Raw genomic sequence first — 18,492 nt, 5'->3', positions numbered from 1 at the left:
GCTTTTCCCAAATCAAAGCTTGTTACAATATGTCTTCTCTAAGAACCTGCCATTTCTTCCCACCCCAACCTCCAAGAATCCTTCTTTGTGAAGCAATTCGACTAGACTTTTGTAAATTCTGATATCTCCCAATCTTGAAGGGTCCACCAAAACCTCGGTCCCAGTGAAATTCTCTCTTCGTGGCTCTGGATCTGTTGAACTGTCATCTCCATCTGGTATGAAACTTGGTTTATTTGGAAAAGTGGTCCTCACTGTATTATCCCCACACCAAATATGACCTCCAAAGCTGACTCTCTCCTGTCCTCTATTCTAAATGTGATGTTACTAGTGAACTCTTTCCACCCCCCTACAATAGTTCTCCACAACCAGCACACAAAAGGGGTAGGAATGTTTTTAGTACTGTAATTTTCTGCTATCATCTCCCTCTATAGAGCGTGCTGCTCTCTGGAATTTACATAACCACTCTTAGTGCTTTGTTGAAGACATGGAGGTCTTTTAACCCCAGGCCTCTCAAACTCTTTGGCATTGTAGCAGTCTCCTAACTAACCAAGTGAAACTTCTCTGTCTTGTCTGTCGAATTTCATAGAAAGTTACTTTTGAAGTTTTTTCAACTACACATTACACCAACTGGTGTCTGTAACAGGGACGTGAAATATGTAAGGATGCGTGACAGTGTGCTCTTAATCTACTTCCGTTCCCTCTTTTGACGAATATCTTTTCTGCCATTTTGTGAGCCTCTTCTTACTCTTTCTATCACCGGATTCTATGTTGCTTGGTCCTTGTTAGATGCGCCTAGGGGCAACCCCAGATTGGTGGTCGGAAGAGCTCTAACCTTGCAATTGAACACCTGTAATAGATTTTCAATATTCTCCTCTTCATCCACCGGGATTATTCCCCCATCCACAACTTACCACAGATCAGAATGTTTTCATCATGTAAATTGCGCAGATTTATACATTTATAGGTCTGCAACTATTTAGTTCTTGCACATAACAGTTTTACATGTATATTTGTATACAATTATTTTCCCATCTGGATTCATTTTGTTAAGCTTTGTCAATTTTCTTTCATTTTGCACTTATCAAAAAGAAATTTAATCATTTTGCATTAATCTTTGGTTTATTCAGAGAATGGGAATGCAAGAAATCGTTCACCATCTCCTTCAAGGTGCAGGTCTCATCTTATTTCTCTCCATGTTTTTTTTTCTTCTTTTAACACATTGCTAGATTACAAAACAAATAGTGTTTTACATCTAGTTTCTTGAGCATCTGTTTTTGTCCAGCATTTATTCTAGGTGCTACCTGTTAAGCTACATGAATATGTTTTTTCTCTGTTAACTATCTTTCTTGTATGTGATCAGTTTAAGCTGGTGTTTATATGTGGTCATTAAGACTTGAATGGACAGGAAATAGTTATATGGTGAGGACACTCTTGGAACTGAATAAAACATATGATAAAGTGCTTGTTTTCCAATAGAGCCACACAGGCCATGCAAAAAATATATGATCTTTCTTTCTTAAATTTGGTTGAAAAATTTGAGGATGACTTAACAGTTGGAATGAAAATTTCCACCATTACTGGTTTTCATTTTTTTTTGCCTGATATGTAAAGGTCTATTAATTTGAATGCATTTACGAGTACAACCTACTCCCTCGGTTTCAATTTGATTATCCTATTTTGACTTGGCACGGAGTTTAAGAAAGTAAAGAAGACTTTTGAATCTTGTGATCTTAAATTATAAGGTATGTTGAATGTACCAAAATGTCCTTTAATCTTGTGGTTTTAAACATAACATGTGAAAAGTTAAAATTAAAGAGTTGCCAGAAAAGGAAAGAGGCATTATTTTTTAAATGAACTAAAAAGGCAAATATGACAAACAAATTGAAACGGAGGGAGTAGTATACAACAAGCCACAAAGCTCTAAAAAGCCACCCATATTAACAACTGCAATTTAGGTTTTCAAGAACAGAACAGCCCCTCAAAACCCAAAACTTTCTTCATATTAATTCCTGTCTCACATTTTTTTTTGAAATTGGTAATGTTGTATTCCTCTCCGTTAAGAACATGCTGGCCACCTTTTTTTTAGATAACAAACCTGCATTAAATTCAGTAAGGTTGTGAAACTATAATTTCAAAAGTGTGAGCAAGACTAATCTAAACAAAAAATGTTGCTCTATAGAGACTCTCAAACTTGCATTAGAGCCTCAGTGTCATCTATGTTCTCCTGTTTACAAAATCAAAATACAACTAAGCTTTATCCTCTGGATTGGGTTGCTATTTCCTTTAAAACATCTTAGATTCCTTTCCCTCCACATAGTCCACCATATGCAGCCTGGGATCATACTCCATCTCTTTTGAATCTGGTGCCTCCCCTTCTGTTTCCAGCTGAAAAGCATGTCAAGAGTAGTCATTGACACTGACCAGCTCAGACCAATCATAGGAAGGAAGATGTCCCAAATTTGTGTAGTCACTTTGCAGTGCAAAATGAGACGACTGTTTGTTTCTGCATACTTCCCACATAAGTGGCAGATAGAACAAAGTTGTATTCCCCTTCTCTGTAGCCTGCCCTATCACCTAAGTCAAACAAGCTTGCTTGACTACTATCTAAACAAAACAAGTTACCATGTATGGGTATGGGGTTTTAGTTTTCCAAATGTGCTTCCAAGGCCATAACAAGGTCAGATTGTTACTGAAAAAATGCCTGAGTTCTGTTCTCTCCATCCTAATCTGTCTTGAGTTTGAACAGTTCCAGTGAACTGATTGATGATTTTAAGGAACTCAGCAAAATCTGTCAGCTCCCAGTCATTCAAAGCTCTCCTGTAACTTCCATCCCTGGTTGCTCCAAGCTTCACTAATGCTAGCCCTTTGTTACTGGTTTAGGATAAAGATACCCTGCCACCTATTGAGAGATATTGACTCTTCCATCTGGAAAGCCTTTTTTCACACTTCTCTTGAATCCCATTTCAGATGTCCAGAGACCTACTATTTGCCACCTACTGTGGTAGCTTAAACCTTTCTTTTCGTTTTTTTTCATTTTTTCTCTTTTCCTTATCTCCTCTCTTAACCTTTCTTTCCTATGGGAGAAATAAGATTTATTATCATGTTGGTTTTAAATCTTTTTACATCTCTAGGTCTAGATCAGAAACTTGGTTTGAATGGACTGAGCGTAGTAGGCATTTGATGAGGAAAGCTACTATAACCATTAAAGTCATGAAATGGATGGTGCATGTATTTATTACAGCTTCAAAGGAACAAAAACAGACACTGAGAAGATGGAAATTAAAGGACCACTTTGCAAAATTCTTCTGTACTCTTCAGTACTATGAGCGCGGTAGGTACATCAGTTTTGGGTACCATTTTTTCCATTAAGATTAAGACATTTAAATTCGACGCACATTTGGATGATTAAGATGTTGTCTCTAGATCTGAACACTAAATGATTAAAATTGTTGGATTTTCAACATTTGAATGTGCATAGTTTTTTCATTTTTAAACATAATTAGGAAAAATATAAATTTAATAAAATAAAATCATTATTTGATACAAAATGAAACACTTATTCTCTAGTGATGGTGGAGATGCTTTGTAGTGGTGGTGAGGGTGATGGTTGTTAGTGGCTAGCTATGGTGGTGGTGATAGTTGTGATGGTAGAGGTAGTTGGTGTTGTAGGACTGACGCGATCATGGTGATTGATAGTGGTGTGGTGGTGGAGTTGGTTGATGTTAGTATTTGGTGGTGTTGGTGGTGGTGGATGATGAATGTGTGGTGGTTAACTATCGTGTTGGTGGTAGTTGGTGGCAGTGCTAGTTGTGATGGTGGAGGTGGTTGGTAGTAGGGATTAGTTACAGTGGTGGTAGTGGTGATGGAGCAGGCGACGGCGAAAGCGGTGGCAGTAGTGGATATAATTATAATGATAGAGGTGGTAGGTGTCGTAATGACTGACAATAGTGGTTGAAGTAGTGGTGGTTGCCGGTAGTCGTGGTGGTTGTGATGGCAGAGGTGATTAGTGGTGATGGCCAGTGGTTATGGACAAAGTGGTGCTGGAAATTGTTCACACAAAAAAATCTCTTAATGATATTAATTTTGATCAAGATCTTAATCAGACCAAATAAGTGCTTAAAACTCTTAATGTAAACAAATGCACTTAATGGCCTAAGATCTTAATCATTCATATTCAATTTTCCATTAAGTGCAAACAAATGAGGTTTATTGCATTACAAGGGGAAGCAGGTCAGCATTATCACACCTGAAGTTACATCGAATGCTGGTTGGGGGATATAGCACAAAAGATCATAAGAATCATTATTGTTCCAGATGAATGGGAATTTAATGCAGTAGATAGAAGCCCACGACATGAATCTTCTGTCATAGAGGCTTTTAAAACCAACAAACGGACTACAAAAGAAACGAAAAAGCTGATGCTGGAAGCTTCAAACCCAAGAATCATCATTCTTGGAAGTCTGATGCCCTCAAAAGAATGATGTGTTGGGAAAATTCTGGCTCCAAACCATGAAACACTAAACATTGAATGACATTCAAAGATGGATGATTCTCAATTTCTTATTGAAATGTCTTCCAGGAAGGAGGCGGAACACATCGTCCAGGGGGAATGGAGTTGGAAGAAATTCAAAATGACTCTAGAACGGTGGTCGCCTTCCTCTGGATGTTGGTCGGATGAGATCGCCTATAAATTAGGTTTGGATTCTCATGTTAGGTCTGCCTTTGGATAGATGATCTCAAATCATCTTCAAGCGATGTCAATGTGTGGTGGCTGGATAGAAACTGAGGAAGAAACCATTCTAAAATATCATCTTCAATGGGCACGAATTAAGGTTGAGATGGAGGTGCAGTCCCAAAAGGGATAGAAATGGAATGTGAGGGTTGCATATATAAAATCCCGTCTGGTGTGAGATTCCGACGACAATACGATGAAAAAAACCATCCGGCGATGGTGGAAATGAATGACCACTGGGTGATGAAAGTAGCGTAACCTTTATAGATAAGGACAACTTTCCAACTCTTTTACCGGCGATGCAGGTCACAGGTCACGTGGGTGCCTCGAAAGATGGGATGAGTTTTAAAAATTCACAGCATGAAGAGCACGCTGGACAACTGTCCAATCAAATACCCTTCCTTTGACTAAAGGATTGGGCCACAATGAGAAATTGGGCCCTATCCCTTGTGCAATCTTGGTCTTCGATCAATTCTCCTGAGCCCATAGCCTCAGACACTCCGGAGATAAAAATCCATACAAACGGCACCAAAGCCAGTGATTTTGAGTTGACCATCACTACACGATATACAGAAGCAGCAGATTTCCAAGAGGAAATTGCTCATGAGAATATTTTTGCCGAGATGGGGTTATAAAAGGAGGCGACAAAAATTCCCATACTGAAGAGCTTCAACTGCAACTTTCTCCTTCAAATCCCAACATGCAACTGGCCAATCTTTCTGAAGAATCTCACTGGTTGATTGAGCATGCAGAACCAATTGAATCTCACTCACCCGATATAGGAATGGATGCTACACTGTGGATGCAGTGGAACATCCTGAAATTCAGCAAACAATTTGGTATTGAAGCACATTAATATGAGAAGGGGACTCTTGCTCTGTTTAAGAAAATTGATAGTAAACAAAAAAAGAAGAGAATCGATAGTAAAAGAAAAATGAAGAAACCTTTAGCAAGTGAGTGTGAAACTCCAAAGTGGAAAGGTCTACAAGAATTGAAAGGTTTGTTTAGTGACATAAATTTTCAAGGGAATGACACTAGAAATAGGGGTAGACTATTTACGGAAAGTGAATCAGAAAGATACACATTATTTCATGGAATGTCATGGGTATCAATAGAAGAGAAAAGAGAGTAACTTTGAAAAGCTTAATTCACCCTTGGGGAGTAGAGATTTATTATCTATGGGAGACAAATATTGAAGAAAGCATAGCTGCATATGTTATAGACATTTGGGCAAATGGGCAGATACACTTTGAGTATCTTCAGGCCAGTGACACGAGAGGGGAATTTAATCATGTGGGATGACAGAGTTTGGAAAGGTGATCTCATGCACTAGGGTACATTCTTTAACTTGTAGTTCAAAGTAGTGACCCAAGCTTTCTCTTGATGTCTAACAGGAATTTATGCACGAAATTCCAAAACGTAAAGACTCATATTATGGGAGGAAATTTGTGATGCCAGAAGTTAATGTGGAGAATGATTGGTAGCCTTTGGAGATTTCAGCGCATCTAGATCTTATGTGAAAAGAAGAATGCCATTTCACAATTTAGAAGTATGACAATTTTTTCCAATATCATAGAGGATATGGAGTTGATTAACCCTCCTCGAGCATGGTAGGCCTGGGCATAAATATCGAAAATTAAATCGTACCAAACTATTTTGGTTAGGGTATGATTTTTATTTTCAAAAGTTTGGTTCTTCGGTTCGGTGTTCGGCTTAAAGGTTTCAGAACTTTGGTGCACCAAAGAACCGTGTGTTAAAACATATATGCTAAATTACTAATACTTAGACTTGGGCCCAAAAAATTTCATTGTCCAACCCAACTACCCAAGCTCATCCCTAATTTATTTGCTATTTCCATTTTTAGATTTCTGCCCTAACCCCTAAATCTAATTCCCATCTTTTTGCCATCATCCAACCAAAGGAACACAACATCCCTACTTATGAGTTGCGATCTATGTACCGCTTCAGCGATTTCTACTCTGATTCCAACAAGCATGGCAGCGTTTTAGTATGTTTTCTCTCTTATCTCTTCAACATCTTGATTTTCTTCATTATCTTAATTCTGAATGGAAGAACTTTTTTTGTCAGTCCTCGTTTTTCTTCATTGTCTTCGACTATCTTAGTTCCCTTGCTTCATCATCTTTATCTTTTTGTTTGTTGAATAATCAATGTCATTGTCGACTCATCTCTACCCATTGTCGTAGTTATATTTGTGTTGCTAACTTATTGTACTCGTCATCGTAGTTTATATTTGTGTTGCTGAATTGCTATACTATTTGTTTGGCTCTGTGTGGTGTGAATTTCAACCTTAAGACATATGAAGTAATAGATTTAAGATCAAATAAGGAGCTTGAATTGCAATTATTGATCTTTAAGACATACAAAGTAATAGCTCGTTGTTGTCTTGCTGACTTGTTGTATCGTTTATTGAATAATCAATGTCGACAGGTCATCGTTGTAGTTATATGCTATCGTCTTGATTCGTTATTTGCTGCTCTTTTTGGGTTATTTTAGGTGAACTACTGTGTTAATTCTGTTTTTTGCCCCTTATGGTCTTATAGTTCTCTTTTCATTTTCCAATGAAAGTAAAATAAGTGTGGACGGTTCAAGTGGTAACTTACCTAATACAAATGATAGCAATGACTCACTTCAAAACTCCCATGGCACCCAGATTACAAAGAAAATAAAAGAAAGATAATCTAGATCCCACGTTTGAAGTCATTTTGATAAGGTCGTTGTAAATGGTATTGGTAAAGCGAACTGTAGGTATTGTCTCTTAAATTTTGCTGCTAATTCATCTAATGGAACAACGGGAGGGAAACAACATTTGACAAGGTGCACAATGTATAAACCTATCATTGAAAGTGATGCTCGACAAAAGATAAATCTTCCATCCAAGGATGCTCCGCTTTGGAGATTTGATCAAGATGTAGTTAGGAGAGCTTTAGTTGAGATCAATATTAATTATGGATGAACTACCACTTTGCTTTGTAGAAAAAGAAAGCTTTAAGAAGTTTATAAATCAAACCCAACTTCCTTCCAATAGAACAATAATAATTGATTGTTATGAACCTTAAGGTGAACTAAGGCACAATTTGAGAAAGTCTTTTAGAGAAGTACAATAAAAATTTTGTCCTACCACAAACATATAAACATCGTTGCAAAACATTAAGTATATGAGTTTGACTGCTCAATTGATATAGATTGGGTGTTGCATAAAAGAATAGTAAATTTTCTAGTCATAAAGGTGAGCAAATGACAGAGATTATTGGTAATTGTTTGCTTGGAGAAGGTGTTCTCTGTTATTGTTGATAATGCTTCTTCAAATGATATTACAGTTAGAGAATTGTCTAAAATAGTGAACTATGTGGGGAACAAATATAAGCTTGATAAGCATCTTTACGTGAGATGTATGACTCACATACTCAACCTAATTATGCAAGAAGATTTGAAGAAAATTGATGTTTCTGTCAAACATGTTGGGTGAATGGTGAGCTTTATTAGATCATCTCTGGCAAGAACTATGCTAAAACATTATTGTGGGATGTGCGGTCTAGGTGGAACTCCACTTGATTTTGAATACGAAACAACTTTGAGAAGGTCTTGGACAGGTTTGATATTTTTTATGAGAATTTTAATACTTATCTTTCTACTTATGTTTGTGAAGATGGAAGTGTAGAAGGTTTGCTCAAATGTTGGGTGAATGTGAGTAATATGATAAATTACTTTCCCTTTATCAAAAATAAAGGTTGATAAAGTTTCTTGAAAGATTTTATGAGCTCACTGTAAAGGTTTTAGGTTCACATGATGTTACTTCTAATGTTCATTTTGAGAAAATATGTTAGCTTGATGTACATTTGGAAGTGTGTATAGCAAGGGAAGATTTTAATTTGGGAAAAATGGCTGAGTAGAGGAAGGAAAAGTTCAATAAGTATGGGGATGATCCTAAAAAGATGAACATAATGTTTTTTATTGCTTCTGTGTTGGATCCTTGTAATAAGTTTGTGTATGTTAGCTTCGCGTCTTAAGAGCTACTTGGTGAGAAAATAAGAAAGAAAGTAAAATGTAGGAGTGTGTGATTATATGACTTCTTTGATTGGAGAGTATCTAAGAAAATATTCAAGAGAATTTATCATCTTTATCTAGGTCTAAGTCATCTCGTGTAGATGATTGATGATAAAACTCTTGAATATTTTCTTAGATCCTCTCCAAACAAAGAAGTCACATTGTCATACACTTCTACATTTACTTTCTTATTTCCTCCTCAAATTACTCTTCATGTACAAAGCTACCATACACAAACTTATTACAAGGATCCAACACGGAAGCAATAAAAACCATTTTGTTCATCTTTTTAGGATCACCCTAATACTTGAAACTTTTGTTTCATTCGCTTAGCCATTTTACTCAAATTAAGATCTTCACCTGCTAAACACACTTTCAAATGTACATCAAACTTTTATATATCCTCAAAATGAACATTACCTTTAAGGTGAGCTCATAAATTCTTTCAAAAAAATTTATCACATTCACCCATTCATATGGACCTACAACACTTCAATCTTCACAAACATGAATAGAAAGATAAAGTACCAAAATTCTCATCAAACATGTTAAAGGCCTTCTCAAAGTTTTGTGCCGTATTCAACATCAAGTAGGTGGAATTCCACCTAGTAAGCACATATAGAAATAATGTTTTGACACATTCTAACTTTTGACCGGCATTTGTTAAAGTTTCTTGTTCTTGTTGAAGATGATCTAACATGCTTCATATGTTTGACAGAAACATCAATTTCCTTCAAACTTTCTTGCATAATTAGATGATGTTAGCCATACATCTCATGTGAAGATGCTTACCACAAATTATATTAGTTCCCCACATGTTTAGACAGTTCTCTAACCGTAATATCATTTGAAGAAGCATTATCAACAATAACAGAGAACACTTTGTTCAAGCAAACAATTACTAATAGCCTCTACTATTTGCTCACCCTTATGACTAGAAAATTTAATATTATTTTATGCAACAACCAATTTCTATTAATAAAGTAAGCAATCAAACACATATAATTAATTCTTTTCAACGATGTCCATGTGTTTGTGGTAAGAATTTTTTTTTTGGTTATACTTCTCTAAAAGAGTTCCTCAGATTGTGTCTTAGCTCTCCTAACTACATCTTGATCAAATCTTCAAAGCGGAGCATCCTTTGATGAAAAATTTATCTTTTGTTGAGCATCACTTTCAATGATAGGTTCATACACTATGCACCTTGCCAAATGTTGTTTCAATCACGTTGTTCCATTAGATGAATTTGCAACACAATGTAGGAGACAATACATACATTTTGCTTTATCAATACCATTTACAACGACCTTATCAAAATGATTCCAAACCTGGGATCTAGATTGAGTTCTTTGTAACCTGGTGCCAAGTGATTCATTTCTATCCTCTGTATTAGTTAAGCTATCACTTGAACTTACCACACTTACTATACTTTCATTCGATATCTATGAAAAGTTAAAAGAGGAACTATAAGGGGCAAACATCAGATAGTAGAGTACTTAACTTAAATTAACCAAACAAAAGCAACAAATAATGAAGCAAGGAAAAATGAGGCTATCGAATAACTAGGATGATGAGCCAATGACATTGATTATTCAATAAACGATACAACAAGCTATTACTTCACATGTCTTAAGATCAACACCTGCAATTCAAGCTCCTTATTTTATCTTAAATTTATTACTTCATATGTCTTAAGGTTGAAATCACACCAGACAACAGTATAATAACACAAATATAAACTAAGATGAGTACAAATTAGCAACACAAATATAACTACGAGTAGAAATAGTCGAAAACATTGATTATTCAACTAATTGAAATAAAGACGATGAAGCAAGGAACTGAGACAATCAAAGATGATGAAGAAAAAAGTGGACGAACAAAAAATTGCCTTTGGTCGGATTTGAGATAATGAAGAAAAATGAAATTTTTAGAGATATGAGAGAAATGCATACCTTGTCATTGTCGTGCTGCTCAAAATCAAAGTTGAAGTCACTAGTCGTAACTCATAAGTAGAGTTGTGGGTTGTTGCATTCCTTTGGTTGGATGACAGTCTATGGATAGGGTTTAGGGCATAAGTCTGAAAATGGAAAACAACAAATGAATTCGGAATGGGCTTGGGAAGTTGGGCTGGATCATGAAATATTTTAGGCCCAAATCTAAATATTAGTAATTTATGTATATATATATTTTTAACACATGAAATAAATGGTTGGTGCACCAAATTTTCGGAACCCTTAAATTGATCTTTTGAAGAAAAATCATAACCGAATTGGTTTGGTCCTGTTTTTCGGTATTTTAGCCCAACCCTATTACCACACCTTGGTTGTAAATTCACATGTTAGAAACAAATTATCCATAGTTTCTGTTGAGGTATGGAACAACACCCCACACCTTGACACAATAGAAAAACCAATCCTGGCAAGAACTTCATCAATAGGTATCTTGGATTTCCATAATCTCCATAGGAAGACACATATTTTCAATGGAAATCCTTTCACCCATATCTTATCATATTGTTTATACTGCTCATGTCTATGTCTCTTAAGATTCCAAGCACTACTAACTGTCAACTTTCTTGAACTTGTTAACTTCCACCATGGTCTATCACATTGGTCAGATATATCTAGATTACCCACATTTTGTTTGACATGATCCACTATGTAGGCAGGTAGTAGTAGTTGCATTCTGTCATAATCCTAGTTATCTCATTTCTTCAGTTCCTCTATATCTTCAACTGTTTCCTCAATGTGAATTCCCTCATTAACTTGTAGATGTTGTGGTTCTAGTTTTGTTCAGTGATCAAACCAAATACTAGATGTGCCACTTATAGGTTCCCACCCTATCTCATTTTCCGGTGTGTGCTGTTCTCGAGCATCCCTTTCTGCAGTTGTGATCCTCCTTTTGAGATTATAGGCCAACATTTTTTCTTTGTGGAAGTTTAAATTCATTATATGATTTTTTATAATATTGATGGTTTTTTAAATGAAGCTTGTTGTTGGAGGACTTACGTTAAACATCATTAGTGCTTACACGCCATAAGTGGGCTTGGATGAGGAGGTCAAGAGGCACTTTTGGGAGGATGATGAGGTGGTGAGGGGTATAGTGCTCACCGAGAAGATATTCATTGGCGGAGATTTCAATAGCCACATGGGAGCAACTTCTAGTGGTTTTGATGATGTGTATAAAGGCTTTGGTTTCAGGGATAGAAACAGGGGTGGAGCCTCGCTCCTTGATTTTTCTAATGCTTTTGAGTTGGTGATAGCTATCTCATGCTTTACGACGGAGGATCACTTGGATACCTTTCGTAGCATGGTGGCTAATATTCAGATAGTTTACTTACTCCTTGGGAAGGGTGAGAGAGACTTTTGTAAGGACTACAAGGTTATTTCGAGTGAGAATCTTACTACCCAATATATAAGCTTTTGGGTGATGAACTTAGAGATTAACAAATATTGGAAGAAAAAGATTTATATGACCGGCCAAGAATTAAATGGGGTGGCTTGACCCCTGTCCTATCTCGGGAGATAGGGGAGAAGTTTGTGGCGATGGGGATTTGAAAGTGTAGTGGGATGCGGACAACTAATTGCATTAGGGAAGCACCTAGAGAGGTGCTTGAGGTTTCAAGGGGTAACTTTGGTGGTCATCGAGGGGATTGGTGGTGGAATGGAGAAGTCAGGCAAAGTGGAAGAAAAGAAGGTTGCTTATGCAAAGTTGGTGGAGTGCAAGGACGAGGAGGAGAAGCGGACAACAACAACAACAACAACCACATACCCAGTGAAATCCCACTAAGTGGGGCAAATAAGGAGGAGTGGACAAATAAGGAATAAGGCGATGAAGAAGAAGGCTAAGTTAGTGGTTACGACGGCAAAGATGACAACTTTCAAATGCCTATATGTTGAACTAGGGGACAAAGGCGGAGATAAGTTGTACAGGCTCGCGAAGGCTTGAGAGAGGAAGGCTTGAGATTTGGATCAAGTGAAGTGCATCAATAATGAGAAAGGTTATATTTATCCTTCGTCATACTCTTTTTTGATATGTTTGCCGTTACCATCCAACTTTTTGGGCACATATTTGCCCTTGGAATGCAAACTCCGATGCCCCCACCCTATTATCCACCAGGTTTCGAACAGTATGTCATTGGCCCTTAGGGTTTTTTCGGTTATCGAAAAATAGATTATTTACTGAGGGAAAGCCTTGTTTGCTGGCATTTCCTTCTAAAAGGGTGGAAAATGCTTTTGTACAAAATAAAAATGAGGGTATGTCTTCTTCTTTTTTGTAAATTTTTAAGCTCCCAGTAGGTGCCAATTAATATATACAACTGAGAATACTTGTGGAGAATTATATTTTGGCATATGTTTTTTCCAATGGGTATACCACTTGTATTCTGGGATTCTTCCCATGAAATTTGTTCAATTATGACCAAATAGGAAAAAAAATCACATGTTCATTTCTATTGATTTTGCCCCCTCCCATTCCTATTGATCATCATCAGGCATACTTTGTATGGAACAGTTGGATTAAAAAGTTGAAATAACTAGAACTTAAAAATCTGGTCAAGGATGAGGTTATCTGATTGAAGATGACATTAGTATTTGTCATCTCCCCTTGTGCTGATGCACTACTTTTCTTGAGTATTTTGTTGCTTGCTATGTGTCCAAGGAGCCGTGATTGAGATTGGCAATTTATAGCCATTAAGGCTACACTAATAAAACTGTGGTTTGAATTCAATTGGTTTAGGTTGTATGCACTCTCCTGCCACATATTGAACTGTTTGATTTGCAGAGTTATATTCTCTCTTTATTTCCATATATATATATATATATATATATATATTTTTTTTTTTTTTTTTTTAGATTTCGATAGCAAGAAAGACTGTTTGAATATTTGAATCCAAGATGCTTAATTCCGTTTTTTTGGTGAAAAAATGACTCATGAGAAAAACCTTTGTGTAATTTTTTCCTTACGTAAACTGTGTGCCTCTATCCGTCAGCATATTTGGAGGCTTATTAGTTGCAGCTCAGTGATCATAATTTGATTTTAGCAGGTCTGATGCTGTACATGATGATGACCGGCCAAAAGTGGATAAGTTGTCTCTAAAGCGAAAAGGTATAGGCTCTGAAGCGAGAGCTGAACGTATGGCCAATGCAGATACAGACTTACAGTTGTTGTCTGGCCCTGAGCGAGAAAGACAGCTGCTAAAGCAAAAGAGACGAGGACGAAAAGGACACGAAGAAGACGTATGCATCTAATTTTTGTTCTTTGGCTGTCCAGAAAATACTGTTACAGTTTTCTTTCCTGGTCTCTGTTTTGAAATTTATTGATTGGGAACAAAAAAGAAGTAATAATAAAGAGATAATGAATTAAGTAAAAGAGGGTCTTTATATGTAGGATGTAGACTATCGGAATGCACATACAGGCTGACACCTATAAAGAAGCATCGTTTATTGAGCTTAAGACACTAGTGTTGGTTAAGGTAGATGATATCCAGGGATTGGAAATACCCTACCCACACCAGCACACACTTAAAACTCTTTTCCCCCTGAATGGAAAAAGGAATTTTTGGAATGAAGTAAAGCTTAAACTGAATGAGATGTGTGTTTAGGGATCTGTTTTCATATACCCTCCCATTCTATTTCCTGACCAAAAAAGAAATTGGTGACTTGACCGAAAGCTGACTCTTGCATTGAACCAATAGCCATTTCTTCCTGTTTTGTCCCTCTTGATACATGTGGCAATTAGGGTTTTGTTTTTGTCATGGCACTATGGCCAAAATAAACTAAATGTTCTTTTAATTTCTGTTTTCTATGTTTGAAGCATTATATGTAGTGCTTTATTTTTAAGGTGGTGGCATAGTTTACAGGGTTTACGTTGGATTCTTTCCAATGGACGTTCATCCATGGTCTCTGTTACAGGTGTTGCATTTTTTGGATGTTATTTAAACATCTCAAAGGAAAAAATATTTGAAATCATGTTTCTATGTAAGTTCTAATATGTAGGAAAATGTCCATGGTGAGTTTTCATGGCAATAGCTAGAAGACATTAATTGGATTCATTCTGACTTAACTTTGGACGTGTGTGGAAAGGATATCTGTTCTTGCTAGTAGTTTTCTTTATTCTAAGCAGCTCTGCAGTTGACCTTTATTTGTATGTCTGCTAGATGCTAGCAAAATTGGACAAATTTAAGGCTGGACTTTCTGCTAAAGCCAATGAATCTGCTAATGCGGCCGAGGAGAAAGAGTTATCTGATTGGGCAGCAGTTACATTAAAATTCACTCCTGAACCTGGAAAGGTATTTGAAGTTTATATATTGTTTCTGGTTAGAGTTACTTGGTCTTAAGGCAGTTGGTACCTTATGGTGCAATTCTCCATTATAAGCACTCTACATGCTTGTTTTCTGGCGTTTCTTGCTTTCGAAAAGGGTGGGGGGAGGGTCAGTGAGAATTTAATAGGAATCAAACTTTTCACTTAATATATCAAATATGAATCCTAGAAACCTTCATGTTTATTATGTTCTTTGTTCCTTTTTACATTATTGGTTCTATTGGCAGGACAAAATGTCTCGTAGTGAGGACCCCAATGATTACGTGGTACACGATCCTTTGTTGGAGAAAGGAAAAGAGAAGTTCAATAAAATGATGGCCAAGCAAAAGCGACGAGAAAGAGAATGGGCTGGTAAATCTCTTACTTGAGCTGATCTTCCAGCTGAAGAAAAGATGGAATTGCTATATGTGAAGTTATTCGGCATTCATATTGTAGAGGCAATGATGTTGGTTCCCCTCTTTGTGAAGCAAAGAGCTTTGTACTGGACCAAAATAGTTCGCTGAACTATGGCATTTTGAGTATCAATATCCTCTTCCCAAAGAAGTTACAGAAGTGCCAAACCAAATAGTTCTTCTGGTGTTATTATTTATCCTGTCCTGTGATCTTTTTCTTTTATTCAAAATGAACAGGAAATGTTGTACCAATATACTTTTGGTTTCAATTGAATGTGGAAATGAATACTTGACAATGTAAATATCTTTTATTCCCATCAAAAGGTGTCCAAGTTTGTTCAGATGGACTACAAATATGGCTTTAATATGTTTTGGGACACGAGTTAGCACCGGCTTTCTGTCGTAAGAATGGGATGGGCTAGCCACTTTTACAAATTGGTGAAATGACAGAATCCAGAAGAAATACGAGGGGGGCCCTACAAAAATTTAACAAATCTTGATCTGGGCTCAAAGGTTTTGGTGAAGGATTTTTTTTTTATTAATCACCATGACAAAACAACAAAGAGAAAATGTAAACTTGTACAGACTAGAGAGCTTGGCATACCTACTGGGCAGGGCTACCAACACTAGTAGAAGGCAGGGGCAAAAATAATCCTATGAATCAGTTATTCTAATGTGTGTAGTGTGCTATAAAGTCTCTTTCTTCCTTGTCTGCTCTCTTCCTAGCGTTTCAAATGTTATAGAACAATGCTGCTAATACGAATTACTTGCATTTCTTCCCAGTTATCTTCCTTGTCAGTCTTCTTCGTAGACCTTGTAGAGTTGTAGTTCCATGTTTTGTATCTGCCTGTTAAGTATTATTCCTAGGCATGCATGTGAGAATGGGCAGTGGAAGAATGGATGATCAACTGTTTCTTCCGGGTGGCTAGTTGCTCATGTTCTGATTAAAACTACAAGATAATGTATCGTTCATACAAAATATTGCTAACGGAATTAAGTAAAAGAGAAACTTAATAATAGATTCTGCCTTCCGCGTTATGCTTGCTCAAAAGTGATCAACAACCCTTGAAAAATGTAAAGGATTATATTTATAGTTTGGAAAATAACCCCATTCAATTTTGTTGGGCTTGGACTTGGACTTTGTAGAAAATTCCTCCCAGCTTGTGGCGTGGCGCCCCAAGTAGTGCGCCAACACTCTAGTTTTTCAACTTTTGAAGTTTGGGCTCTTGTCTAGATTTCTCTCCAAGTTTGATCTTAAGTTCCAACATTGTGTATTTTAGCTTTTTTTTTAGGTGTTTTTCTCCAACTTTTTAAAAAAAAAAATAAAATGCTTCTAATCACATATTTTAGCTAATTCCTTGGTAATGGATGCATTGACGCGACAAATTCAAGGTGAGGTGCCATGGTGTATGCTTTTCGCGGATGACATAGTCCTGATTGATGAGACTCGTAGTGGAGTTAATGCTAAGATGGAGGATTGGAGACATACCTTGGAGTCTAAAGGGTTTAAGCTGAGTATGACCAAGACAGAGTACTTAGAGTGCAAGTTTAGTGAGACACCTCAGGAGGTTGGCGTGGAAGTTAAGCTTGGTGCCCAAGCCATTCAAAAGAGAAGTAGTTTTAAGTATCTTGGGTCTATCATGCAAGGCAGCGGGGAGATTGACGATGATGTCACACATCGTATTGGGGCAGCGTGGATGAAATGGAGGCTCGCTTCCGGAGTGTTATGCGACAAGAAGGTGCCACCACAACTTAAGGGCAAGTTCTACAAAGTGGTGGTTAGACCGGCTATGTTGTATGGGGCAGAGTGTTGGCCAGTTAAGATCTCTCACATTCAAAAGATGAAAGTTGCCGAGATGAGAATGTTGAGATGGATGTGTGGTCACACCAGGAGCGACAGAATTAGAAATGAGGCTATTCGGGTCAAGGTAGGAGTGGCCTCGGTGGAAGACAAGATGCGGGAAATGTGACTGAGATGGTTTGGGCATGTGAAGAGGAGAGACACAGATGACCCAGTGAGGAGGTGTGAGAGGTTGGCCATAGATGGTTACAGAAGAGGTAGGGGTAGACCGAAGAAGTATTGGGGAGAGGTGATTAGACAGGACATGGCTCAGTTACAGCTTACCGAGGACATGACCTTAGATAGGAGGCTGTGGAGGACCCACATTAGGGTAGAAGGCTAGTACATAGTCTCGTTATTCTTCCCTATTCATAGGCGCACTAGCACATTACAATTCCTTGTACTCTCATTTCTGCTATTTCTGTTACTATTTATTGCTTTCAGTACTTTTGATTACTCTATTTTATCTGTGATGCCTTCGTTATTTATTTTCCTATAGCGCTTTGAATTTCTTAACCTTATCTGACCCCCTTTTATGCCTTTTTTGAGCCGAGGGTCTCTCGGAAACAGCCGTCCTACCTTGGTAGGAGTAAGGTCTGCGTACACTCTACCCTCCCCAGACCCCACGTTGTGGGATTTCACTGGGTTGTTGTTGTTGTTGTGTTGTTGTATTAAGAATGCCACTAATATGCATCAAAGGCAAGGTTATTTGACAATTATCGTCTAAAAAAAGGCAAAACATGGGTAAAAAGTGGCAAAATTAACGAAGAAATTAGCCCAGATAAATGCTTCACATACAACAGATCTCTAGCACACTAAAGTTCTCACGTTAGATTCTCATATCTCCGTTTGTAATAGCAGTACTCACAATACTTTTTTGTTATAATAGAGACATATTGGAGCAAGGCGGCCTTTAATGTACTTGCTAATATATATGGGCATCATTTTTACAATTGCAGTAATTACTGAGTGCTTCAATTAGGTATTGTTTAACCCAATATATATATATATATACACTTACTTTTTCTACTCTTTATTTTTCAAGCTATTTACATGCAGGTTTTATGAAAAGGAAAGAGAAAAGATACAGTTATACACTATATCTTGATGAGTTGGGTCTCTTTCAGTAATTTACACCA

General features: G+C 37.1%; 1 protein-coding gene and 1 pseudogene across 4 annotated transcripts in view; both read left to right on the top strand.

Moving 5' to 3' along the window:
- The window catches only part of LOC129889214 (peptidyl-prolyl cis-trans isomerase CYP57), a 32,945-nt gene extending 17,130 nt beyond the window's left edge, over window positions 1-15,815 (top strand). The window contains exons 7-10 of one of the 4 annotated variants that reach the window (XM_055964419.1): window positions 1,128-1,167; window positions 13,845-14,037; window positions 14,958-15,089; window positions 15,349-15,815. In XM_055964419.1, the coding sequence (XP_055820394.1) occupies window positions 1,128-1,167; window positions 13,845-14,037; window positions 14,958-15,089; window positions 15,349-15,489 (506 nt within the window). In that variant the 3' untranslated portion in view covers window positions 15,490-15,815. Of the gene's footprint in view, window positions 1-1,127; window positions 1,174-13,841; window positions 14,038-14,957; window positions 15,090-15,348 lie in introns of all 4 variants that reach the window. The other 3 variants (XM_055964418.1, XM_055964417.1, XM_055964416.1) reach the window with 3 other exon arrangements.
- A 1,061-nt stretch (window positions 15,816-16,876) lies between these two features.
- On the top strand, window positions 16,877-18,008 carry LOC129888320 (uncharacterized; annotated as a pseudogene).
- The last annotated feature ends 484 nt before the right edge of the window (window positions 18,009-18,492 follow it).

This window comes from Solanum dulcamara, chromosome 5, assembly GCF_947179165.1.
Source record: "Solanum dulcamara chromosome 5, daSolDulc1.2, whole genome shotgun sequence".
NCBI lineage: Eukaryota > Viridiplantae > Streptophyta > Magnoliopsida > Solanales > Solanaceae > Solanum > Solanum dulcamara.
The sequence above is the reverse complement of the archived record's forward strand: the minus strand, read 5'-3'. Positions and strand labels throughout refer to the sequence as shown.